We start from the raw sequence: 27,484 nt of genomic DNA, 5'->3' as shown, positions 1-27,484 counted from the left end.
CAGTGCACCAACATATGCAAGAAGGTCTCCAAGAGGCCCTCGGAAAGGAGTACATTTGGAAACATCAAAGATACGCCTATTAACATAATTGACTTTTAACATGCATAGAAGAAACCAAAGAAACCCACGATCTTGTGAAGAAAGGGCTATTCAAGCTAAGGAAAAAGACAGAGATACAGTCTAAGAACCAAATATACTCCTAAGGAGAACCCAAATGTTAGATTAATCTGAATAAGCTACATCATGTGTTTATCATGCACCGACAACTTTTATTCAGCACATAGTAAAGTTTCTGAGTGGTTAACAAATTAAATTAGCGCAAAAACTTGTATCAAGAGACATATAAATAGACAAGCATGGTTAAGTCTCCATTTCTATCATGGCGCTACGAAGAACTACTTCCCTGTGCATATCAAGCGACAAGCATCTGGCAAAGGCATTGCATCTTTTTGGTCTTGCCCCACCTTCCAAACTTTGAACTTGGAAGCAAAGCAGGCAGTCAGGTCATTCCAATACTTAAGTATGGACATTTTATAGGGTCCCCGAATGTCCCCACGAGGACCTATGCAGTACCATTCATGAGGCTCTCTTTCAACATGTGTATGCTTTAACCTCTCGCTCTCATCATCGCTTAAATGAATGATTTGCACCACTCCAGTTTTTTGTTCCTCAACTGTCGGATCACTTGCACAGTGGTCTGATACTTGATTTTCACATTCCGTATCAGGATCATGATTACTTTCACTTGCTGCAGTTTACACAAAGTAAAAACGCCAACAAATAAATGATGGTCAAGTCAGGGTGCATTTCTTGCATTGTACAAGCAAACCGTGTCCAATTTAAGATACAAATTGGCAACTAATACCAATCCAAGAACAGTAGTCTCCTTAGAAGGAAAAGAACCACAAAAGAGTGTTCCAATCACTTTAGAAATCCAGAAGCAAATATGTGAGGAAAAACTGGAATCTACAGACGATAACACAGAATCTAACTCCACAGTGATATCACTTCCACCCACATAAAATTTGTTTATTACAAATGATTTGGCCATTATGTTTCAGTGAAAACATAAACCACCACCATAAATGTACATCTCCAAAGCACCTTCAGTTGTTTGGTCCTCCCAAAACCAAACCATTTCACCTACATATAGAGCATCAATGAACCAAATAAAACCAAAACTCCGTTACTCATCATAATCAAGTTGTACTGATTACAACCTTTCCGCTGATATACATGGGCTAGAGTTTCAGCAAGGACACAGATGAGCTGAAAATCCCAAGTTTGGAAAACAGATTCTTTCAATGAAGATACAAAAATGTGGTAAAGCGGTTTTAGAGGAAACCATGGGGTAATTTAGTAACCGAGTGTTTGTATCAAAACAGACGGGAAGAATTCTTATCAAAACAGAAAAAAAAAAAATAAGAACAGACGGGAGTACACACAATTGGAAAGAAATGTCTTCTAATTCTTTTATTTCCTTAATCCCGATATGTATATCCCTCCGCATCTATATACACATTTTATGCAATACCTATCTTCATTATCCCTATGAATCATTGAATTGTATCACTCCCATTGCATATCCTTCAAATGCACATAAAATTACTTTACAAAAACCTCACATGATCCAGAGCAGATGAAGGAAAACTACTAGCTAAACTCTGCTTTGATAGAACTTCTGACATTCTTTTACTTTCAACCATTATCATAAACAACCCTTCAAAAAACCCTTTTATCAAGTAGCCAAACTAAGAAACTATTGTAGGGGTAGCAAATCTGTAAATGTATTACCCGAAGTAACAAAGTTGAAGCATGCTACTGAACTAAGGATACTAGAAACTGGTTGATGAGCGGCTCCAATATCAATTCAGCTAAACTGATAATCAAGTGGCTTCATGTCAACTGCAGGTTGCAGAATTGCACCAAAAAACTTAACATGTAAAAGTTGCTCTAGTATCTCCTTTTCCGGCTTTATTCTCATCTACCTGTGCCCTCAGTTACACTCCTGAATCCTAACTCCATGAGTAGAAAGACGGAGGATATTCACAATTCTCTAACTGCAGATTTTATGTCAGCCAGGTTTTACAGATGTTTTTCACAAATTACAATCTGCTATTGACAATGAAAGGGAGAAAGAGACAAGAGGAAGAGGAGATAGGACCGTAGGAGGGATGATGGTTTCTATTTTTTTTTTTTAATGTTCTCCATTATGTTTCTATCTCAAATCAACAAATGCACGCTGGTTCAACTAGGACATTATACTACCTGATTCACTCATTTTAAAGTGTCAAGATCAGCCTGGTAAGAAAATTTCTCAATTGGGAATAGAAACAGATTGCTTCGTTCGTGAATTGCTATTATAAGCGCCAAAGGGCTAGTTATTTCTTCAAAGGTTGCATGCGTTTGAGAAGATCCAAGTCAATTATCATATTTTACATATGACACATGCTTCAAGTAACCGAGCTTTATACTGTGATATTGCCGACATGGTCAAAAGTTCCATCTGAGCATAAGCTTTAACCAACCTGAATATGGAGATGTTAAAAATCATGGTAACAAGTCGGGATCTAGCAGCTGAGCGACTAGCAGTCTAAGTTATGTATTTTACTGTTGCTTTCCTCCAGTGATATTAATTAACAGACCCACTTTCCTTTACTTTCCAATCTCTTAACAAACACATCTCATTGTACTGCTAAAAACGTTTATCGCACCTTTTTCAAATTTGTTCTGGACATTAAAATCCAGAAGGAATATTTACTGCCTCTCGTTGTACTACTTTCTGTGTTATTCTGTAGAACATCAACATCAATAATACCGGCTCCACCCCTCTATCTTTCATGAGATTCCTACCAAGGCACATTAGGGGAGGTCAAAACACAAAAGTATGTAGCCTCGCCTTGCTAAGAGAGATGTGTGCATCAAACATTTTGATATGAAAGAGAAGTCGTTATATAGAGTTCTAGTTCTGTTAGGATTCTATGTAAATTAGGAGTTTTATTTTAATTAAGTATTTAAGTGATAAAGGAATCCTATTATACTTAGGAGTCTAATTCCTTATCATTGAGTCTAAGTAGGAGTCTTATTTTACTAATTATATTAGGAATAGGCGTGTGATAAGTATAGGTTATTATTTGTCTTTATCCTTAAGATAGATAAGTTTATTAGTTGTTATCTTTAAGATTTACTAGTCATAATAGGTTTAGGAAATCTTGACTATATATATGGGATTTTCGGCCATTAATAAGAAGATTGATGAGATTAGAGTTTTAATTTTCTTTGTGAAAATTTTCGGACTTCTTTGTGATTTCCAAACCTTGAATCAATTACTTTGTGTTTGAGATTTAAGATTGATTCTTAATTACTTTGTGTTTGAGAGTGAATCAAGACCCAATTCGTGAATTACTTTGTGTTTGATCGAATTGTTCTATCCTTAATACTTAAAGAAAACCCTAAAGATCCAGTCTTTCTTTCAAGATTATTTGATTTCCATAAAACTCGACTAAAGTACATACATATTCATAGCAAAGTGGTATCAGAGCTGGTCGAAAAAAAATCAAAAAAACTTGCAGTTTGTTCATCTAGATTCAAACAGTTTCCAGGTGCGTTTTGTTTATTTTTGTTCTCCTAGTTGGAAACGAATTTTTGGGTATTATTAAGCGTAAAATGGACTACTACATGTCCAGTTTACTGTCCTAAAATTTCGTGGGAATTGAAGATTGTTTCGTATAGTTTCGGGACGGTTTTTGTTCATTGGTCTGTTTTCGATTGAATCTGGCACGGTTGGAATAACGTTGTCGTTGTGGTTGATATACTTGGAAGCATTGCGTGAAATTTTGGTCGAGTGCTAAAACATATAGGACTAGAGGCTGAAAAAATTTCATTGAATTTGGAGTTATATTTCTCTAATTTTCGATCTTTAAGTTGCATGGGTATTCTGGACAGTTTTTGATGGACTATTTTGACACAAAATTATGGATGATTGGTATAGAACTATTAAAGCCATTAATAAACTTAGTCTTGAAGAGTCTATTGATATTTTAGTAGATCTCTTGACTTATTCTAAGCTAACAAAGACGGAAAGAGGCATTTATGAAAATGAATTGGCTATTCGAAGGCATGTCCAAAGAACCGAAACAAGAAAAAAGGAACTTGAGAGGCAACAAAAGGAAAAAGAAAACTTGGCTACACTCATGGGACACTTCAAGATTTGAATGATTTGGTTCAACTTCAAGAGAAACAACATGAAGAAACAATAAAGATACATCAATGCCCCAATGAAGAATACGTATCTAAGGAAGAATATGCCTTGTTCTTTGCACATTGCTTGAAGAAGAGAAGGTATCTTTGGAGGATTCGGTTCCTATAGTTCCTTCTTCGGCTCAACTTACCTTACAGCTTGAATCTTTGAATTGTCCCACTCCCCAAGATCCATCCTTTGACATTCAAGAAGATTTACCAATTGCACCTTTGGTTTTTACCACCACTAAAGGTCTGATTGTTGCTGCCCCATGTACACCTATTGATACCCCAGGTACACCAAGGCGCCAAAGACGTGTTGGTACCACCATATGCCCTATTCAAACGGATTTTTGTTGCCTACGGTAAATATTGGTAATCCAAGTCACACAATCTCGTGTACTCTCCTATTGTTTGCCAGTTATGATCTTGTTTTAATGGATCATGGATTTCGCGCATGGATGATTGCTTGGCTATGACAAAACTTGAGGACAAGTTTTTTTCAAGAAGGGGAGTTTGATATGAAAGAGAAGTCGTTATATAGAGTTCTAGTTCTGTTAGGATTCTATGTAAATTAGGAGTTTTATTTTAATTAAGTATTTAAGTGATAAAGGAATCCTATTATACTTTAGGAGTCTAATTCCTTATCATTGAGTCTAAGTAGGAGTCTTATTTTACTAATTATATTAGGAATAGGCGTGTGATAAGTATAGGTTATTATTTGTCTTTATCCTTAAGATAAAGATAGATAAGTTTATTAGTTGTTATCTTTAAGATTTACTAGTCATAATAGGTTTAGGAAATCTTGTACTATATATATGGGATTTTCGGCCATTAATAATGAGATTGATGAGATTAGAGTTTTAATTTTCTTTGTGAAAATTTTCGGACTTCTTTGTGATTTCCAAACCTTGAATCAATTACTTTGTGTTTGAGATTTAAGATTGATTGCTTAATTACTTTGTGTTTGAGAGTGAATCAAGACCCAATTCGTGATTACTTTGTGTTTGATCGAATTGTTCTATCCTTAATACTTAAAGAAACCCTTAAAGATCCAGTCTTTCTTTCAAGATTATTTGATTTCCATAAAACTCGACTAAAGTACATACATATTCATAGCAAAGGATACCACTTTGATATGAATGTGTATGTACTTTAGTTGAGTTTTACGGAAATCTAAGAATCTTGAAAGAAAGACTGGATCTTTAGGGTTTTCTTTAAGTATTAAGGATAGAACAATTCGATCAAACACAAAGTAACTCACGAATTGGGTCTTGATTCACTCTCAAACACAAAGTAATTAAGCAATCAATCTTAAATCTCAAACACAAAGTAATTGATTCAAGGTTTGGAAATCACAAAGAAGTCCGAAAATTTTCACAAAGAAAATTAAAACTCTAATCTCATCAATCTCTTATTAATGGCCGAAAATCCCATATATATAGTACAAGATTTCCTAAACCTATTATGACTAGTAAATCTTAAAGATAACAACTAATAAACTTATCTATCTTTATGTTAAGGATAAAGACAAATAATAACCTATACTTATCACACGCCTATTCCTAATATAATTAGTAAAACAAGACTCCTACTTAGACTCAATGATAAGGAATTAGACTCCTAAGTATAATAGGATTCCTTTATCACTTAAATACTTAATTAAAATAAAACTCCTAATTTACATAGAATCCTAACAGAACTAGAACTCTATATAACGACTTCTCTTTCATATCACATTTGGTCTGACAGCTCTGACAATACAGCAATATTTGATATCACAATAAATTAAAAGGCAGCCACAAGTTCACTGAAAACTTGATTTATGCCATAATAATTTAAAGCGGAAGGGCTACTCTGCAGGGTCAAGGCTAGGAACATTTTGACCTCCTTGGATCTAGATGCCTTTTTCACTTGTTGTATGGCTATCCTCATTGATAATCAAGCGAAATGTTGAGTAGATAAGTTATTAGAACTAATAGGACACTTAAAATAAAAATGTGTTCTCATTTATCTATCTCACATTACAATTTCACACCTAAAAAAGTCACAATAAAATAAAATCTATAGCATTGTCATAAAGATACATCAGCTATCAGCAAAGATCTTTCTTGTTAATTAAAAAAGAGGAAAAGGAGCACATAATGATTCATGAGCACTAACCTGAAGCTTCTAGGGCATCAAGAGTTCTTGTAGAAGAACAATTTTTTTTCCTGCTTTGATTCGGACTCGAGGAACTGATTTCCAGCTCTATATCATCAGTAATCACTTCCGGAATCTGCTGTATCAGACGTGATTGCTCAGATGGACATTCAAGCTGTTTTCTTCTTTCAGTATAATCCACAAGTCTAATGTGCTGTTAAGGTCAGAACGAAGAAAAGAAGAAAGACAGGAATCACCCAGATATTACCGATTTAACAGAGAGCAACAAGAATTTTCATTTACCACATTCACCAACTTCTTTTTCTCACACCTGTAGAACTCTTGTCAGCCATCTTCAGCATCTGTTTTTGGGAGCTCGCATAAAAAATTTCCCTATGTGGCTTTTCATTTATTGCACTGTCATTTTGACAAAACCGTATGAAACAATTCATATCTCCAAGGAGACAAAACGAGGAGTAAGACACAACAACATACATATTAGGTCTTAATCATAGATCATATTAGGTGCTGATCAGGCAAGGAATTTCCAGTCATCGTTACACTATCTATTGGTTCACCAAACCAACAAAGCTGGAACTGTCACTTGCTACCTATTTGTTAGCGTAAAATTTAATAGCATAGGGATTAAATTTCAAGTAGTCCAATAAATTTCATACTGGGGAAATCATTTAATACTTCTTCAGCTCATGTTTGGCACTCCTGCCGCTCACTTGACTTGTCTAGCCAGAAGCCTAAGAGAGGCAATATATTTCTGGAGTGTCCTCCACTGTGTAAGGTATCAGAACCTTAATTATAGGTTATTTTGAAGGGAGCTCCGTGGACCATCCATCCATCCCTATGGGGTAAATATGAAAATGTATAATTGCCAAACATTTTTTCCCCTTCAGTTTATCTCATAAATTATCCCCTAGAGAAAGATAAAATCACCTCTAACTCTCAAATCATAAATGTGTATCTGGGACAGAGATTCTTATCTAACATAACTCACATATAGTAAATACCATCAATTTTGCAAACCTCGACTTTCTTTTGTTAATTACAAGTAAGAATGTTTGGGATAAATCAGGGACTGCTCATTTTTAAACTATTATATTGTTGGGCAGCGATGAAAATGATCAATGCCACAAAGGATACTCTCTTCTCCGTCCTTTCTCATTTGCCTTGTCAATAAGATTCTTCAATACTGCAAGTTCCTTCAGAATCCACTGGAAAGAACAACCGTTTAGCGCAGCAGCACAAGGAGCACAATACAGAAAAAGAAGGAAGAATCACATAAAGTATAGATAAAAACAAGGCCATTTCTGCTTATCTCATACTGACATACTATCAAAAGATAAAAAATGCACATTTGCAAACATAAACACTTCACCAAATTGATAGTCTGTTAATCATCCATTGTTCTTCTGTGCTTGGTTCTTTCTCTTTGGTAATTATCATATTAAGCATCGTCAGGGTGTAGTTGAATTCACCCTTAATCTGTGAAAGCTACCCTTGCGGCTTGGAAGAAAAAGGTTTAAGAAAGGCAGATTGCTAACGTGTGGATGATGATCCTGTTAGACAATTTGGTAGTGCATTTGGAAAGAAAGAAACCAACGAATATTGGAGGGTAAAACCTCAAGTCGTCAAGGTTTTTTAAGTTCCTTCTTTCATAGTTTTTGGATAAATAAAATCAAGTATTAGATTCTAACGGATAATTGGCAATTCTAAATTTTAGGTAAATTGCTTCACAATAACTCGAGGGTACTTGTCCAGTTGTCCTTAGCCTCCTTGTATAACATGGGTGATAACTGATACCCCCCTGGTGTCTTTCTAACATATCTCTTTATTGTTTGTCCGAAGAAAAAAAGGGATAAAAAAATCCAACAAATGCAAGTACTACCACAAAAGTACTGCAGCTATCTTTCCAAATAGTATACACGGACATAGGTATACATATCTTCAATTTATATTTTTCAGTTTATTGAATACTCACATGCTCACAAAATAATTTAGTCATCTGTTGATGCCCAAAATCAGATTCCCAGAGTAACATAGAAATAAAAGTATTTTAAAGTCGCATACGTGAAGAGAAATCTCAATCTAAGATATACAAGGCAAAAGTAGAAAAACATACATGCTGGATTATGTCTTCACGCAATATTCTGGCCTTGTGCTCAAGCTCTGCCTTCGTAGAGAAAAGATGGGTGTCACAACATTTTTTTTTGAAATCCTTTCATGTTCTCAAGGACATTAGAAGAAAGTGACAAGACATTAGCTCAACATGTAATGTGAGATATAAGCATATCATATGAGAATCACAGGAACTTAGGAAGCAAGTGATGTTTGGCGTTCTGGAGCCTGTTTTGAGATGAAGTATCCAATATTTGCTGACAAGAAAATACATTTTTCTCTATCTTATGATGGATTAAATTTCATTTCAGAGATTATATTGCATGTAAACTATTGTCTATTTAACTTCCTCTCAAGAGTAACATGGAGATAATGTGTCGATGGTTTATGGCCAAAACATTCATATCTTTCTTCGTGTCCTGTGCAATATCTTGACATATGAATCCTGTTTTGAATGTATTTTATATAATTGTCGACATTCTTCAGTTTGTTCGTATCCCCCCCGGCACTCCCAAAAACAAAGAAAAACTAAAAAGATTGTCCACTGCAAAATTGACAAAAAAAATAAAACAAAATAAAACAAAAAACACGTAAAACAGACTACTTAAAAAAAAAGCTTTTAGCAATTTGCAATCGATTTACAAGATCCATGTGATAGGTCTTCTGGTAAATGGTTAATGCCTTATTTTAAATTTTTAAATCTTTTGAGTATTGCATAACATAGATACCAAAAGTTCCACTAAAAGAAAAAAAATGGTTGTCCATCAGTAATTCCAGCAATTGTAGATATCTGTAGAAACTCTTAGCAATCTACAGAAGTAAATGCACAATATGGAACTTGGAGTTGCAAGGCACTGTTTTTAAGGCAACTTTGGTACTTTTATTATGACACACACAAATAAGAATTAAAAACCTGCTAGTGCTAAAGGAGGTGCTCCCTAAAATACTGAAAGGGGCACCTCCAGAAATTCTTTACAACTCAGCCACTGGCAAAGTATGCAATGTTTTATCGAACCACAGTTTTAACTGAAGCGCTACTGTATACCTTCTTTCAGTCAGCTGGAACACCCAGAGAGCATGTTAATTCATGCACTCTTTCCAAAAAATATGTATTTGCAATGACTATACAAAATCTCGTCAGTGTAGGATATCCAAATGCTAACGCATGAGACAAATAGAAGGGGAAAAAACACTCAATCACCGAGTACTTACAACGGTAAGCTTCTTGTGTAGTCCATCTTCCATTTGTTCATACAGTTTATCACACTCTTCCTGCATATAAGGCGAACAAGAACCAGAACTATAGAAGATGAGCCATTAATTGCAACCTTATTCTTAACTTTTGATGCTAATGATTAATAGCTAGCTAACTTCAAAGATATTGCAAAATCCAGAAAATTTACAGATATCTTGTGAAAATTAAGTTAAAAGAATTCAATTCATCTAATAATGAATACATAACTATGATTGGAAAAACTCCAAAAGAGATTTTGACAACAATCATTTTGAAAAACCTCGCCTACTGAAAATGTAAACAGTAGCAAAAGTTGCTACAAGCCTCTTATGCAAATTTGTTTCCTGGACATGCACTAATTTTTTTTAGTTGCTCTTCTTCTATTGTTATTTCTTATCATTGTTTAAGAAGAGAACAATAAAAAAACTAAAGTTCGTACTCTTAAAGACTTTTAAGAAATAACACCACTAATCTAGACATGTCTTGTATGTTAACAAACATGTACTTCCTTCGTTTCCTTTTTAGATGTACCATATTGACTTTTGACACTATTCACTAACTTCGTTTTGACCTTCTTGTATTATTATACATAAGGAAAATTATAGTCATGTGAGGTCTTGTTAGATTTGACTCGACATGTATTTTCAAGATCAACTTTTTATACTTTTTTCTTATGCATAATTAGAGATGTTAAAATATAAAGTTGTGTGTTGGCAAATATACAAAGTACTCCGAGTACAACAGAAAGAAAACGGAGGAGTATATAAGTACAAGTACACTGAATAATTCACACGCCAAAATTCTAGGACATAGTGAGGAACATAATTAGAATATTGGCTAGGTATGTTCATAAAATATATCAAAAGACATAATTTTGCAATTTTAAAAAATAAATAAAACAAGACTCTATTTTCCAATATATTCATCACAAGCTTACAAAACAATTTATCTAAGATAAGCTTACGGTAATAAGATACTCTAAGATTGTGCCTAGAGGTATCAAACTAACGAGTATGGAACTTTGAGAGCAACTAATTGAGCAAAAGTTCGAAAAAGTGTGAAGATCTTGGAAAACCAGTTTTATGTCGAGAATATCGACTATGGAGGCAATCCATCTTATGAGACAACCTATGATAGTCAGACATAGCAATTTGGTCAGCATACCGGTGCCGATACAACCCGACATGGATTCAAGTACGGAATATGGGTTTGATACGGAAGAGAGAAACAAAGATCGAGAGATAAGATGGATTACCCATGAGGGTGCCCTTGTATTTCAAATAATGCACTCGTATCCTACTGGTGCATTCTTGTGAACCTGAAGGGTACCTGGTAAAAGATCCATTTTTTTATTTGTAATCTGACCGACGTTTCTTTGTTCTTTTTTTAAAAAGGGGATGTTTTTTTTCCTTCCATTAATTACTATTGATTTTCTATTTATCCAATTTTCTTAGACAATTGGTTTTACTTTATTCTATTTATAAAGCTTTTGACTTTCCTAATTCTTCTTTTTGCAAAGCTAATAATCATTTGAACATTTAATTATTATCATATTCTTATAAAGTTGTATCCCGTACCTGTGTGCAACTTAGGACGATATCACCATCTCCGAAATTTCCAGATTTGCCGTATTCCATTCCCAATTTGATACTCGTACACGTGTCTATGTAACATAGGAGACAACTAATGAAAAATTGTCGAGATAGGAAGAATTTACACATGGTTTTCGTTGATTAGGACAAGGCGTGTTATATGGTACCAAGGAAAGTACTTTTGTGGGATTTAACAAGGAAATGAACATCACGGATATAAGGTACTTTTTTATTTTTCTAAAAGAAAAGAGTATTTTACATTAGCATAGCTATTATTTCTTCTTTTGTGTGATATAACGATCATATTAGTAACGTATACTTCCTTCATTTGCCAATAAGTGACACACTTCCCTTATATGGAAATGTCTCAATAAATTACCTTGAAATGGCAAAAAAAGTTCATTTTTATCACTAATATGCCACTATAAAAGCAAGAGGGGACCATTACTTTTTCTGTTTCATTCCTATAATCACCTTATATTGTTGTGGTCCCAACTCTCTCTCCTTAGCTTCCTTTGTTTTTCCCCACTTTCTCTATGTTTCACTTATTGAGAAACGGATGAAGTATGTGATTAAAATAAATAAAATAAGTAAAACTGAGATAATAATGGTATTATAAACAATATTCTATGATAACAAATCAAAAATATTGATGTTGATGAGAAAGTTAACATTTATATTCATATATATATATATATATATATATATATATATATATATATATATATATAATATTGACTATTTATTAGTCATATTAAATAAAATTCTATATTTTATGTTAAAAAACACTTCTTCTAATATTAAATTAGAATTTCGGTTCAATTGGATTGGGTCGTGTTCCTAACACAAAAAATCTGAGTTCACCCGATTCAAATCATCTGGGTAGCAGGTTAAAACATCTTATTAAACCCAATAAAATCCAGTCGGGTCGGATAAATTTTTGGACAGATAAAAAAGCTATTTGTGATTCTTGTGCAGAGAGTATTAATGAACAAGAGATGTTTTAGGGGGTGTTAGGTTAGCTTTTAAGATGAATTCCAAGAGAATTACTTTGTAATACACTAAGAGTTGCAGCAGCCATATGTAATAAAGGCTCTACATTATCATATTAAGTAATCTCTCTTTTTTTCAATCTGTGGTACCCAAGTCATGTTGTAAAAGAAAAATTCATTTAAAAAATAAGATAAAAAGAGGTGAGAGATAATGGCATCATAATACTACCAAACATCCCATAATTCTTTAGTGCTCCAGAAAAAATCATGAGCATTGGAATGAGTAGATGGAAGATATTTTCAAATATCATATGTATGCAAAGAAGAAGGAATTGAATGACACTCAAAACAAGATTTGAAGGCATGAAGTTCCATCCCAACTAAAATGGATTGGGAAATTATCTTATTGTAGGTATTTGAGTGATTTTGAGTGAAGAAGGAATGGTCTAAAAAGAAAGGAGTTCATTGTCCTTATTTCTGTTCCTAATGTGTCAAGGATTAAAGTGGATACGCATGGTGGTTGTCAAGAATTAAACATTAATCACTCCCAATCTTTTGGAGATAAAAGGTATTTCATCACTTCCATTAAAGATTACAGTCTCAAAACATGGGTTTATTTTCTTGTTGAGAAGTCGAAAGAATTAGAAGTTTTTCGAAGTTTCAAGGCATTCGTTGAAAAGCAAAATGGATAGTATATCACGACAATAAGAACAGATGAAGGGGTGAATATATATCAAATTCTTTTGATCACCTAATCAAGAAACATGGTATTTGTCACCAACTAACAGCAGCATACTCGCCTCAGTAGGAGGGAGTTGCAGAATGAAAGAAGCGAACAATCATGAATCTGGTAAACAGAATATTTAGAACTAAGTGTAACAAAATAATTATGTCGTAAATTGAAGCATGTATCTCTTGAATATATGTCCTACAAAAAGTGTACAAGATGTCACACCTGAAGAAGCGTCGAGCGGGAATAAATCAGATGTTGGCATGTGAAGGTTTTGGTTGTGTTGCATAAGCTCATGTTCCAGAAGCGGAAGAAGTTACTTGCAGATGATAAAGGAGACATTTCTACATTTATAAGATATAATGACGTATCTAAAGGTTATAGGCTATAAAACCCGAAACCAGAAAAGCTAGTTTTTAGCGAGACGTCATATTCAAGACAAAATCAAGAGAGTAATATTCCTTTCACTACTGAAAGTCCAGAGAAGGCTACCGTGACAGACAGTTTATGATGGTGATGAGAATGCAATGCAGAGATTGGAACATCAAAGATCAAAGAGACGTGTGAAGCAATACACATGGATGGAAGATTACATGATAAGCAGAGATAATGATGATGACTCACTTATTCAATATGCTCTTTTCTCTCAAGACGATCCTGTAGAGTTTGAAGAAGATAATCACGATGAGGAAGTGGCAAAATGCGATGCTGGATGAAATCAAGTCAATTGAAAAGATTGATACTTGGGAGCTTGTAGATCTCCCAAAAGGGTATGATCTTACTGGAATTGAGTGGGTCTATAAGACAAAATTAAATGCAGAAGAAAACATAGAGTAATAAAAAGCCAAGCTTGTTGTAAAAGGTTATAAGTAAAGGGCAATAATTGATAACAATGAAGTATTTGCACCAGTAGCAAGACAGGAAATGGCTATGATTAAGAGTAAAGATCTCCGCTTCCTTGATACACTTGCTTCGCTTTGAAGACCGCACCGTCGCTGACGTATGTATTGAACCTCCGACTAGTACTGTCTGTGGCAGCTCAGTATGCACGGACTCTGGACAATATATCACCTTGATGTGAAATCAGCTTTTCTCTATGGAGAAGTACAAGAGGGAGTGTACGTTGATCAACCTCCAGGGTTCATGAAGAAAGGAAATGAATTTAAAGTATATAGGCTTAAGGAGGCATTATCTAGGTTGACGCAAATACCAAGAACTTGGTATGCATGCATAGATTCACATCGTGCAATATTCGGTTTTAAGAAAAGTTCGTATGAGCATACTTTATATATGAAAAGGGATTATAATGTAATCATTATTGTTTGGCTTTATGAGGATGATTTGATATACACTGGAGATAATCCTCAAATGCTTGAAGAGTTTAAGCACCAATGAAGAGTGAAATTGATATGACTAGTATTGGAAAGATGAATTACTATCTTTCCATTGAAGTTAATCAAATATAGGATGGAATTTTTGTTTCTCAAAGGACATATGGCAGGAAAGTGTTGAAAAGATTCAAGATGGATAAGTCTAAAAATTAGGAGTGATACTTGGTACGAATGACGGAAGTGAAAAAGCTGATAACACTCAGTACAAGCAGATAAAGGGACGTCTGATAAATCTACAACAAGACCAAATATCATGTATGCAATCAGTCTCACTAGTAAATATATGGATAATCGAACAAGAGAGAACTTGCAAACCACGAAACAAATATTGCGTCATTTAAGCAGCACCACACATCTGCGTATATTTTATGGAAGACAAAGATTGTATCTTGTTGGTTTCAGATATAGTGATTATGCAGGATATATTGATGATGGAAAAAGCATGTCAGAATATGCATTTTTCTCAGGTAATGTTGTTGTATCATGTTCATCAAAGAAACAACGCATTATCACTTGGTCTTCAATAGAAGCTGAGTATGTTGCAGCGAAGCTTGTGTATGTCAAGCTATTTGGCTCGATAATTACTCGAAATGATGGATTGCCCACATAGATCAACCATAGCATGTTCAAAGAATCCAGTTGGTCACTTAGAGAAGCAAATACATTGAAGTGAATCATCACTACACGATTTGGTTAATGATAAAGTGATAGACATAACTTGAAGCAAGAGTATCAAACAAGTCCTAGACGTACTCACAAATCCTTTGAAGGAAGACTTATTCATTATCCCCTGAGACTGTCTAGGTCTTTGGATTTACAATAGTGTGGGTTAAGGGGGTGTGTTAAAATAGTAAACAAATTTATAAGTAGTAAATAGTTAAAAGAGCTATGTTTGATTCTCTTGTATATAGAATTAATCACCAAGAGATATGTTTGAAAGCTTTGGCATATATATAGACTAGGAAAGCTTTTAAGATGTATTCCAAGAGAATTACTTTGTAATACAATAAGAGTTGTAGTAGCATCCACAAATGATAAGGTTCTACATTATCATCTTAGGGGGGGGGGGGTTTGGGGTATTTAGGAAAGGGTAAGAAAATGAAAACCCTTGTTTCCCTTTTATATTGTTTGTTTGGGTATTTTTTCAATTCTCTTTCCCCCTATCTCATAATCAGTTACCCCTAAGTCCTCTAGATTGGTTCCCCCACCCCTAAGGTTTTGGATTCCCCATTCCTTTACAACTTAACCATTTTCACCAAGCATGACCACCGCCACTCCGTCGTTGATCCCACCACCACCCCCCATCGACCTACCACCACCAACCTTTGTTGACTTCCCCGACGACGCAATTGACCATGCTAGCCCCATCGTCAACCCAAGCCCACCCCACTACCAGCTGTCCACCACACAAGATCGGGTGAGAGAGGAAGAGAAAACGACGAACCGCCAGGCGTCACCTCACCACCACCACTCTACCAGACGCGACGAGAGAAATCAAAAGGCTACCAACAGACGAGCCACCGCCCCCACCGTACCAGATCTAGCGAAGAGACAAAGAGAAAGAGACAACTGTAGCCGTGGTCTTTGGACTAAAGTATCACCCTCATCGTACCACCACCATAGCAGATTTACCAGATAAGGTACCGGTCTACTGTCGGCACCACCGTCGACTAAGCTCATTGGTTTTGTAGCCGTGTATGAGAGAAAGAGATGAGAGGGAAGGAGAAAGAAATCTTGCAGCCCTTTCCCTTTGAAACTAACCAAACATGTACGACAATTGGGGGGTTTGGAATTCCTTTACCTACCTAACCCTTTCTTCATTCCTTTTCTTTTCCCCTCTCCTAACCAAACGGCCCCTAGGTATCAATATCTCTCTTTCTTTCTATCGGTTATTGTAAGCTTAAGAAAATAATAAAGTATAATTTCCAATATAAAAGCAAAATAAAATCACTCCAATAGAAGTGTAAATGTGTGATGTGTCGAATGCAAGTCGGTTTCTGGTACATTTTGAAAACATGAGATACCTCCTCCTAAAAGTGTCCATTATTCCTAGGTATGTGGGCTAGTCAAGGGTAAGTTGCACATTGACCTCCCTAAACCAACAGCATATCCTCATGGGATGTCATCTGTTAATTGTCCATCCATAAGTAGATTCAAACTATGGTCATCACATGTGCAAGAAGCCAAGAAAATATGAATGTGAATGTTAGCACCATCCTGAGGACTTAAATTGCTGAGTTATGAATCTGAAAAATCAACACTGTAGTTGTTTAAGCTAGTATAGTCATCTGTATAATGGGAATCAGAACCTGCCCCCCCTTCAACCCCCCCCCCCCCCCCCCCCAAACCAAAAAAAAAATGTCTCAAAAATTTTGAAAAAGCAAACACTCATTCATAAATTTATCATTTGTCAGAATGAGCTATGGAAAATCAATATATAGAAGTTCCAAATAAATCTAGATACCTTGGTGAAGTCACTTTCAGACAACATATGGAGGCTGATATCTATCGGCATGCTCGAAACTTGGAGGAGAGTTTCTGAATTCTCTCCATTGATGGGTACTTTTTTTACGCCTGGAAGAGAAGACAAGAGAAAAACAAGATGTGATAATATGAGATATTTCTAAATCAGTGACCTTTCTAATTGGAAAGCAAAACACATGAAATATACATTTGACAAAACCTCCTTTAGAGCAAGCCTTTATGCAAGATGAAAGTAGAGAGCACTATTCAACCAGAAAGAAAGAATCATAAAGTAGGTAGTTTGTTAGGGAAACGCTCTATATATAGAACATGCTGATAGTATTATCCTTTATTATTGTTGTTTCCAGTTCTTTTATCAATCAAATACCATTTTCTTCCCTTAATTTCCATGTTTTGCTTTTGATTCTGTCAAGCCAAGTTAGTCGCAACAATAACTCAACATCCAGTCAACAGTATGTCTCCTCTAGAACATAGCTCCAGATCTCAAGGCGAAAAGGTTGTATTATATGAAGCCAGAAGACGCGTACCAGTGACTTGCACAAGCTGATGAGAATTTTGTTGCATATAGTCATTTGGATCTGATTTGACCCTTACAAAGCTACCAATTAAGTTTGTATCAAATGTTTCAGATTTCTTCAGTAGTTCTTGCACCAGGCTTCTTTTCAAGTATGCAAGTTTGATATTTTCTGGAACTATTGATGCGATGCTTCCCCTTGAAACCTTTTTCTCCTTATGTTGAAGTCCACCTTGATTTTGCTCCTTCCTTTTACATAACCTTAAGCCTTTCTCATCTTCTTTAGAGCTGCATGGAACATCCTCTGATGATTCTTCTTGATTTCCAGCAAAATGGTTCTCTAATAGGTTATATATTCTATGTTTATTCACAAACTTTCTCCGAAGCAGAGATTGCAGGGTTGCATCACAGGCAATCATTTTCTTTCTCTTTGCGTCAAAGAGATTTTTCTCATTTACATACTTAATAACAATATCCACAACATCATAATGCGATAATTCTGTGCTTGTATCAATACCTAATGATGCAAGAAATTCAGTGAGCGGTTCAGAAGCCCAGCCAATGAACTCCTTTTTATTGGAACTCACCTTCCCATTTGACTGCACCATGGAGACTTTCCTCTTCTTCAATGTCTTTGTATTTCTATTTTTCCTTTTTTTTGAAGGAATATAATCCTCTATAGTCTCCCATTCCCAGTCTTCAAAATTATTTAAGTTCAGAGTATCTTGGTCACTTCTAGCAAATTCATCTCTATCATCCAAGTCTTTGTAGTTTTTCCCCTTCTTCAACAAAGTGTGTGCCTTTTGGAGATCTTCCAATTTCAAACCCTCAATTTTCTTGATAATTTCCCAATAATCCATAAAGAGAAATTCACAAGTCCCTCTCTCTGTGAAATCTACCTTCTCCTGCAATATGAGCAAAGGAAACAATTCCAATAAGATAATAGCAAGACCAAGAGCTTCGTGACAAATAGAAGCGAGAATGTGAGGTTAGAAGTTGGATCCAGCTATGAATATGAGGATTCACATAAAGGACGTAACACACTCATATGAATGAAAACCCCCACCCTCCAAGAAAAACTCTTTAATAGTGTAGATTATCCACTTGGTACACTAGGCAATGAGAAAGTTTTTAAAGATGAGATCAGTCTAATGATATTTTCAGACTAATATGAGGACGTTCAAAATCGTTGCAAATTCTATGAGGCAAAGTGGATATGTGAGATGCCTTCTACAGCACCTCTCCATCTGTTACTTTGTCTAAATTAGGAAGACAAAACTTGTGAACGCAAGGACAGAATACCAAAGGAGGTTGAAAATCAGGAGAAAATAACACATAGAGAATCGTAAAGTAATTTCCTGACAAATAGCCACTTTGATTAAGCAATTATCAAAAATCATTTGTCTATCCAGATGACAACACATGATTATTAACCCAAATTAGAGTGGGATACCGGACCATAATTCATATAGTTAGTTATTCAGCACAAGTGATTAGAGAAAAGACTATTGCAACAAAAGAATTGAGAGAAAAGACTAGATCCAGATGCTGAAAATCTTGCTCCACCCCTGATTCTCATGAGAATGCTTCAGAAACACATTTTTTAAAAGCTACAAGAGCCAAGCATACCCCATCTGAGTCAAAATCCTTCTTTTCCTCCCACAGCAAGGCAAGCCTTAGACAATTGCAGCAGAATCCTTTGATGCCTCGGACAGTAATAAATTCTGTTTGAGCCATACACTGTCCACAAACAGCATGAGGACAGCAAAAGCAGTGGAACTTCGCAGCTCTCTTGCAGATGAAGCAGATATGCCAATCTGAAAAGCACGGTATTGTCATTGTATTATCTCTACAAAAACATAAAACAATGCAGATGCATAACTAAAAATGATCTCTACCTTGGCAATGAGAGGTGGCATTGACTTCTCTTCTTTCATAGATTATTTTACATACAAAAAATAAATAAATAATGAGGGCCATCAGCCCTTGAAACGAGCTATATAAATCAAAGCATACTGTCATTGAACATCATTTAAAAAGAAGCTGACAAGCCATCCAAAGAGAAACAACACCAAGAGACGAGCACACCCTTCAATCCGTCAAGGCTCCCAAAGGATAATTCACCTCCGAAATCCAATTTTGATGTAGGCGTATACTACACCTAAGAGCAGCCAAAAAGCTGCCAGCCATACGCTTTGCCTTCCCTCATGCCTCACAAAATCAAAACCATTGGGGCCAGCAAATGGTCCATGACGGACCACAAGCACACCCAACTTATCCAGAATTGAAACTGATCTACTCCACTTAGTGGCCATCAAATCAAGATGCAAAAACATATGACTATAAGGTGTGTCTTACTGCGAGCTTGACTAACTTTAAATTATCGGAACATAGCTGTAAATCGAACTTATTAAAACTTATCTGAATTAATATCATCTGAAGAAGTCAACATAAGGTAAACAGAACACTACCTAAGATGCTGGATTGCTGGACAAAAAATTTGGAGATACAAAATGTATTTTGAATAAAAGAGAAAACCCTTCCTGCTAGAAAAGGAATAATTACCATAAGGGGGACCATAAGTCAAACTCAAAAAAAAGATACTAAAAGGCCGCTCGCCAAAAATTATTCCAACCAAAATACAGCTTCTCTTAATTACCCACCTTATATTGAACCAAAGAACGAACTTCCAAGGGCTAGTGTTGCAATCATGACTGCAAGTGTCCCTCCTAAGTCCAAATGCTTCCATCCCAATATAAATGCCTCAAAGGATGGTTTTCCAGACATCTAAGGAATTCAACCCACTCTAAGCATTATTCATTAACCTGTAGCCTAACACTCATTCGCTTAAATATTCAAGCAAATCATCTTCATCGTCCACATACAAAGATTATCCATTACACTATGCAACCAAATTATTCATAGCACATTTTCATAATTAAAGTAAAATACTTAGCTATTATTTGCTAAATTGGAGAAGAAAACTCACATAATGATTTCACTTTCTAAAACAAAAGTATCATTACAATGCTATCATCACAACCAAAGCATATGTGACATAGAGTTCCCGAAAAATTAAAAGGCACACATATAGTTTTGACTTCAAATCCAATTAGCACATCAACGCTCTTTGAGGTTGAACTTTGAAAATTATTTCCCTTGGAATACATTGATCAAATTAATATTATTATCAAAGTTCTTATATATGAAGGCTATGATATAATGTATATTATAGTGTTGGGTTCATATAACTATATGACCTTATATAGGAAAAAGAAGAAGTACAGTTTTCACATTTGACATTATATTCCCAAAGGTTAGGTATAAGAAGGTTGTCACAGACATAACAGCATCATAAACAGATGAAAGTCAAAGCAGTACTACAATCTCTTTAGGCAATAAAGTTCATTTCTGCAACTGAAACATGTGTAAATCCTTTGGCTAATGGAGAGAAAGAAAAAAGATGGTTACTCCAACTATATAAAAAAAGAAAGAACTTCTTACCACATCTGAAATTCTCTCCAGGATTAAGAACTGAATCATCTTTTCCAACACACTGAGGGTGATACGATTTCAAGCAGTCCCTGGGAGCAAAAAAAGGCAATAACTCAGAGTTGCTAACATGATGGACACCTTCAAAATCAATCCAGCTATAAAAGTATGATATAGGAATGTGCATAACTATCCATTTATGCTAGTTACGTTCCCTTTTATTTCCGCAACAGATATTCTCCAATTCCAAGGAAATCATTTGGTAATGCTATAAAATTCAGAAAGCCTTATATAAGAGTTGAGGCAAGACAAATAAGATTGAAACTCTACCATGACAGGAAATTGTGCTCCCAGATTGGCAGAGGAAGATATATATAGATAAAGATAAGACCCTATTTCAAAGATTAAGATTAGGAAAGCAAGGGAAGGATTTTACAATATTTGGACATGCATGTCCCCGACGATTCTTGAAATAACCTAAAGCATCCCATTTATTCTTGTGGAGGTCACACCTATATGGTACCCCAAGGAATTTGACTGGAACGTGAATTTTGTTTATCGCCTTAAAACAAAAACCTTGCGCCCTATCCTTCCAGAGCATCTAACTTGGATAAGTAAAATTCAAGTCCTAGTGCTAATAATTGTGGTACTAGTAGTATTAGCAATTTGTACTTGGCTAAAAAATATAGCTCTATCTATTTCATACCACATTCTTCATGTCCAGATTTTTCTCGTCTAAGAAAGTTTTCAAATCTAATCTCAAGTTATATATGTTCCATTAACTACTCTTTCCGTTATACAGTCATACATGTAAAAATGGTGAGTTTAAAGATACATTCTCAAGGTTCACTCAGGACCACATATATGATTGACTTTGTCATCAACGATCATAGGAGATCAAGAGATACATAACTTTAGTCATGATGAGTCCTCATTAGCAAAGAGAATATTAAACATATCCACCACAGAAAATATTGCCACACTATAATATATCAAAGGCCCCATTAGGTTCACTACTTCACTCTTGAAAAGTGATGCTAGTTTGGGTATGATACATGGAGATATAGAATGAATCATACCAAAATCCTCATTTTCGAAAGTAACATATGTGGTTCAAAACTCTATCCCCTTTTTCATTCAAACTCTTCTAACAATCTTTTTTATTTCATGCTCATTACCTTACCATTCTCCGTTCTATCTCTCTTCTCAGCGTCCCTTCTCCATCCTTCACCACCACCATTTCCACCACTCTTTCCCTCTCTTAGGCCATTTTCTCTTTCTATGTTATGGTTGTGCTCGGTGTCAACTTAACCAATGAAGTGGTTTAGGGGGCGTTTGGTTTGGGGGAAACTGGAAAGGGAAAGGGAATAGAACCTCTTGATTCCCTTTTATGTTGTTTGTTTTGGGGGTTTCTTTTCCCCCCCTTTCCCCTCCTTACCCCCAAATCCCTCTAATTTGATTACCCACACCCCCCTAAGGTTTCACATTCCCTTTCTTTGACTCACCATAGACCACCTCCTTGACCATCCAACCACCACCACCAAACCATCACAACCTAACCCAATAATTACCACCACTAACCGGCCACCACCCAACCGCCACCATCCAACCACTTCCTTGACCACCCACCCGCCGGCAACCCTAACCCAACCATCGAAACCCTAACCCAACCACCGAAACCCTAACCCAACCACCGAAACCCTAACCCAACCACCGTTTGAAACCCTGTCGGAACAGAACGCGACGCGGGGGAGGAGAGGAGAAGATTATGAGGGTGGCGGGCGGAACGCGACGCGGGGGAGGAGAGGAGAGCGGGGGAGGGGGAGGGTGGCGGGCGGTTAGCGCGACAGCAGGGGAGGAGAGCGGAGAAGAGTATGAGGGTGGCGGGCAGAACGCGACGCGGGGGAGGGGGAACGAGAGGATGCGACGCTGGGGAAACCGGGAGAAGGTGGCGGGCGGCGGGAAGAGGAGGAGGAGATGCGGCGGCTCGCGTCGCTACTGGGTGGGGAGAGGGTGGCGGCAGCACTATAAGGGAGGAGGAACTGGTGGTGCTATGGTGGAAGAGAGGTAGGAGGAAGAAAAAGAATTTATATCAACCAAACAACACTTAACATCTAAGGGTTTTGCTTTCCTTTCCCTCTCTACCCCTTTCTTGATTCCATTCCCTTTACCCCATGACAACCAAACGCCCCCTTAATTACTTTCCTTGATTTGGTCATTTAAGGTTAGGGTTCAAGACTCAAGAGATCCATCTCCATATCTATATAAAACACCATAATATTTCTTAATGGATTGCTAATGTGTTAAACCCATTGTTTGTAGTGCACATGTGAGTTGTCTAACATTGGAAAAGATAACACCTTATAAGCTAAAAGAGTTACTCCTATTATTGTCAATTGGTTTTAATATGGAACCTCCTTTTTGTAAGTACCATACTTTTTTTTTTTCCCCCCTTTTCACTTCTATCAAATATATCATTTGTATTAGAGCCCAGGTTATTTGGCCTTTCATATTGGGCATTTGACAAGCAACTAGATAAAGGCCTCTATTGGACGTTCATTCCTAATTAATGTGTACCCTACCAATGTACACTAATTCTAAGGACTCTTACTTGTAGGGATAGGCATGGATCCAAGACCTTAAACAGACCTTGTTGGACCTGACTCTAATTTTAGGATTTGGGTCCAACTATTTTGGACCCTAAGGATTCGGGTCTGGGTCCAAGTGAACTTCTTAGGGTCCGGAGCAGGTTCTTAATATTTTAGACCCCGACTCTATACTTGACCCTAAAGTTATTTAATATTCTTTTTTCATGTTGTGTTTTAGAGAAAAGCTTTAAATATATCCTAAAATTCCAACTTTTGTCATTTGGACCCTCGACCAACTTTTCTAGACCCTTAGGGTCCGAGTCTAAGTCCAACAAGAAGTTTAGGATCCGGGCCTAGGGTCAGACCCGACCTAGACCCTACCCATGTCTATCCTTACTCACATGTGAGGGGAGTGTTAAACCCCTTGTTTGTTGTACACATTTGAATTATCCCACATTGAAGAAAGAAGTAGAAAGTAACACAATATAAGCTAAACGATTTACTCCTACTATTATTAATTGGTTTTAGTATGGAACCTCATTCGAACTTATAAGTGAACCGAACTCTCCTCCTCTTTATTGGGTTGTCCAAACCCATTTTCAATACTATCAAATTTATCATAATGGTCCACCATTAATTTTAGCATCATATAAAAACAAAATACTAGTATAGGGTTGGAACAAGTTCATACGAACCTCTCACAAGATGTTGATCCAACCAATAGTAAAGCTAAATGTTAACACTGGTTAAAATGGTAATAAGCTTAACAAAATCAAACCAAAAAACATTGGTTTGAAACTTTAAACATAAAGTGCCAACCAAGAATTCATGGAGCTACTTTTTTCAAACAAGAAATTAAAAAGTAACAAATTTTGCTCCTATGAAATACACATGTATGTTCAATTAAAAATATGCATTCCTTACAAACAAAAGATGCACATGATCCTTATAAATTCTCATCCATCGTATTATAATTGTCCTATGACTATATTATACCGCATATTACTATTAGATTCTTGATTGAAGATCACTCGTATGTAATAAGAACCTTGATACAAACCACTATATTGTCTATAGAATCTATTCTCATGATCACCAAGTTTTGCCGAATGAACATAAAATTGTTCATACCATGGCCAAACATAAACCATTTGTTACACAACATTTATCATTTCTTATGCAACATTAATAGTTCTGTATACAACATTTGTCCTTAATTATACAACACTACTAATTCTAAAAAAAACAACATAAAGTTTCAATTCTTTTTATTAGTTTTTTTGAAAAAAAAAAAAAGACTTCATTGTTTAGAAAAGTGTATTGATCACACCCAAACCCATTAACTAGGCACTTAACTATTGACCAAATTATATTTTAATACTAAGGTTTCAATTATAACCCTAATGCAACTAAGAAAACGAAAAACTAACAATACTATGAACCCCCACCATTCTCACCACAAAATGACAGCACCTCCATCTACCAAAATCCGACCCACCCACACAGCCAGCCCCCTTTCCCACCATAAAACCACCTACCATACTTCCTTCTTTCGTACATTACGCTTGTTTTGTACATACATCATGATTATATTGCGAATGAAATTTCCATACTAATGTAAAAAAAAAGGTAAGGGCAAATAAGTCTTTTAAGTGATTTGGTTAGCGCCGAACTGTTCTTAGAATAGCTAGCTGTCTTTAAAAAAAGGGAACTTTGAGTATTCGCACCAAACAAAGATGAACCCAGAAAACACAAATTAAAGACGACATTTGGGCAAGTGGGGCTATTATATTCTCTCTCTTACGCAAAAGACACTAAAAAAATGGACCACATTCCAAAATACCCATTAAAATATTGGAAATCTTGGTTTCATTAGCAAAAAGAAACATTTGGCGGAAACAAAGACGGGAAACAAGTATGAATTTCAACAATTAGTAAAGTATAAAACTGGAAAAAGAACAGTATAAAAGAAAAGGGAAAAGCTAAATGCAGCCCTAAGGGCTGCATATAAGAAGCTAAAAGTGGAAAAAACAAGCATTAACTAATCATTTATTACATAGATTAATGCAAAATTGTGTCATAAATTGACAACTAATTTCCATTTTAAACAATGTATTTATGTCTTATATGCAGCCCTAAGGGCTGCATATAGCATAACCCAAAAGAAAAAACTTACCTGTGCTCACACAGAAGAAGATTGCCACCTTCCTTGCACACAAAACACCAATCCTCTGAAACCTCTTCTTTTCTTCTCCTCTTAATCTTCCCCATTCGAGAAGCAGTCTCTCTCAAGCGCAGCGTCGGTGAAAGACCTGGACTACTTTTTTTTTTTAGCAATCTCTCTAGAACACTCTTGGCTCAGGTCTCTTTTAACATGGCCTCGCTCTTCTTCTTTCTTTTTTTTCTTCTCTTTCTAATCAGCAAACGAAGTAGCACGAGCTCATTAGAAACGGTTGTGTTAATTCATAGCCTGGATTATGCATTAGGTTGGAATGTTAGGGCTTTGTATAAGAAGCTTAAAATAGAAATAAAAATTTGAATCAAGTATTTATTACCTCAAAGTGAAATTTTATCATGAATTCATAAACTATTTTCATTTTAAGACATGTATTTAATGCTTATATGTAACTATAAGGGCTACATATAACATTACCCTAGGTTATATAATATTTATTGTGCATCCAAAACGAACATACCATTTTATAAGACGCACTTTTTTCAACAACTTTTTGACTAAAAAAAAAGGGTAACGTTATGTGTAGTGTTAAGGGATCAGCTAAGGGATACATATAAGCATTAAATACTTTTCTTTAAATGGAAATAGTTTAAGAATTCAAAACACATTTTCACATCAATTGAGGTAATAAATGCTTGATTCAATATTTTATTTCCATTTTAAACACCTTATACATAGCCCTAAAAAATACACGACTTAAAATTAAAGAACATGTAAATCCATATTTATAGAATAATATAGGTTATAATAAGAAGGACATATAATAAATGAATATATATACTTAACATAAAAGAAAATATACCTTTTAAATTTCAATTTGAAAAAAGAATATTTAGCTGCAAAATTTAAGTAAATAAATAACAACAAATTTTTAAAATTATATACTCTAAAAATGATAAAACAATGTAGTCTAGAAGAGTGTGCATCATGCTCTACATACACTTGGATGCATGTACTTATTTGCGGTGTTACTTAGATATTGAACGGGTATTATTGTAAATAAGATGTCATTGATATTGAGTTGTAGATGTTAAATACTACTATTCACTAGTGATGCACATTCTATGGCATTATTGTAAATAAATTAGTAAATTGTCATTTTAAAATAAAATAAAATAAATCTGGCGACGGTATATTTGACCATTACAATTCAATATTAGTGATATCTTATTTACAATAATGATCCTCTTTAGATACATTGACGAGATTGTTCTAAATTATAACTAAATATGCGAATAGTAAAATACTTGTTTTTGGCTGGAATTTAGCTCAAGCATATATAATACATATACAAAAAAATTTGTAAGATTAATTTGAATACTTTGAGTAAATTTTTCATAAATTTACTTTATCAACTTAATATGATCATTTAAAATTTACCATTAAAAAAATACTTCAACTGACTTCAAGTATTTGACAAGGTTTCACTTTTGACTATTCCCACACTCTCCTTTAATTGTATTTGTGATTTTTACATAACGAAAAATATAATTATGTGAAATATTTTTAGATTCGTCACAGTATATATTTTTGTTTTGGAACCTCTTCTTATCTTCTCCTCTTATTCTTCCCCTATTCTCACTCTCTAGAACACTCTTGGCTTAGGTCTCTTTATGTAGTACTTGTAGCAAACGAAGTAGCACGAGTTTATAATAACAGTTTTTTCACCAAATACCTCCGAGTTTTCGATTTATTCACCAGATATCTTCGCACTTTTCAA

The 27,484-nt window shown here is 35.3% G+C and overlaps 1 protein-coding gene across 2 annotated transcripts; it reads right to left on the bottom strand.

Annotated features, from left to right (window-relative positions):
- Window positions 1–174: 174 nt before the first annotated feature.
- On the bottom strand, window positions 175–25,976 carry LOC104896953 (uncharacterized protein At5g08430). 2 transcript variants are annotated; one of them, XM_010683746.4, is made up of 10 exons: window positions 25,705–25,976; window positions 20,953–21,032; window positions 19,078–19,265; window positions 17,462–18,353; window positions 16,915–17,024; window positions 9,724–9,783; window positions 8,516–8,566; window positions 7,537–7,607; window positions 6,403–6,587; window positions 175–748 (listed from the first exon to the last, which is right to left on the bottom strand). In XM_010683746.4, the coding sequence occupies exons 1-10, from the start codon at window positions 25,797–25,799 to the stop codon at window positions 396–398; spliced, it is 2,085 nt and encodes a 694-aa protein (XP_010682048.2). In that variant the 5' UTR covers window positions 25,800–25,976; the 3' UTR covers window positions 175–395. The 2 variants fall into 2 exon arrangements, with proteins under 2 accessions (XP_010682048.2, XP_010682049.2); XM_010683747.4 differs by lacking the exons at window positions 20,953–21,032; window positions 25,705–25,976 and adding an exon at window positions 19,347–19,692.
- Window positions 25,977–27,484: the final 1,508 nt, after the last annotated feature.

Source organism: Beta vulgaris, chromosome 6 (assembly GCF_026745355.1).
Source record: "Beta vulgaris subsp. vulgaris cultivar EL10 chromosome 6, EL10.2, whole genome shotgun sequence".
Taxonomy (NCBI): Eukaryota; Viridiplantae; Streptophyta; class Magnoliopsida; order Caryophyllales; family Amaranthaceae; genus Beta; species Beta vulgaris.
This window is presented reverse-complemented; position numbering and strand designations above follow the sequence as displayed.

Coding starts and splice junctions, on each gene's coding strand:
- LOC104896953 (XM_010683746.4), bottom strand. CDS start 25,799: ATGGGGAAGATTAAGAGGAGAAGAAAAGAAGAGGTTTCAGAGGATTGG. Junction 8,567..9,723: donor TACACAAGAAGCTTACCGTT/GTAAGTACTCGG, acceptor TTCTCTACGAAG/GCAGAGCTTGAGCACAAGGC. Junction 749..6,402: donor TGATGCCCTAGAAGCTTCAG/GTTAGTGCTCAT, acceptor TGTAAACTGCAG/CAAGTGAAAGTAATCATGAT.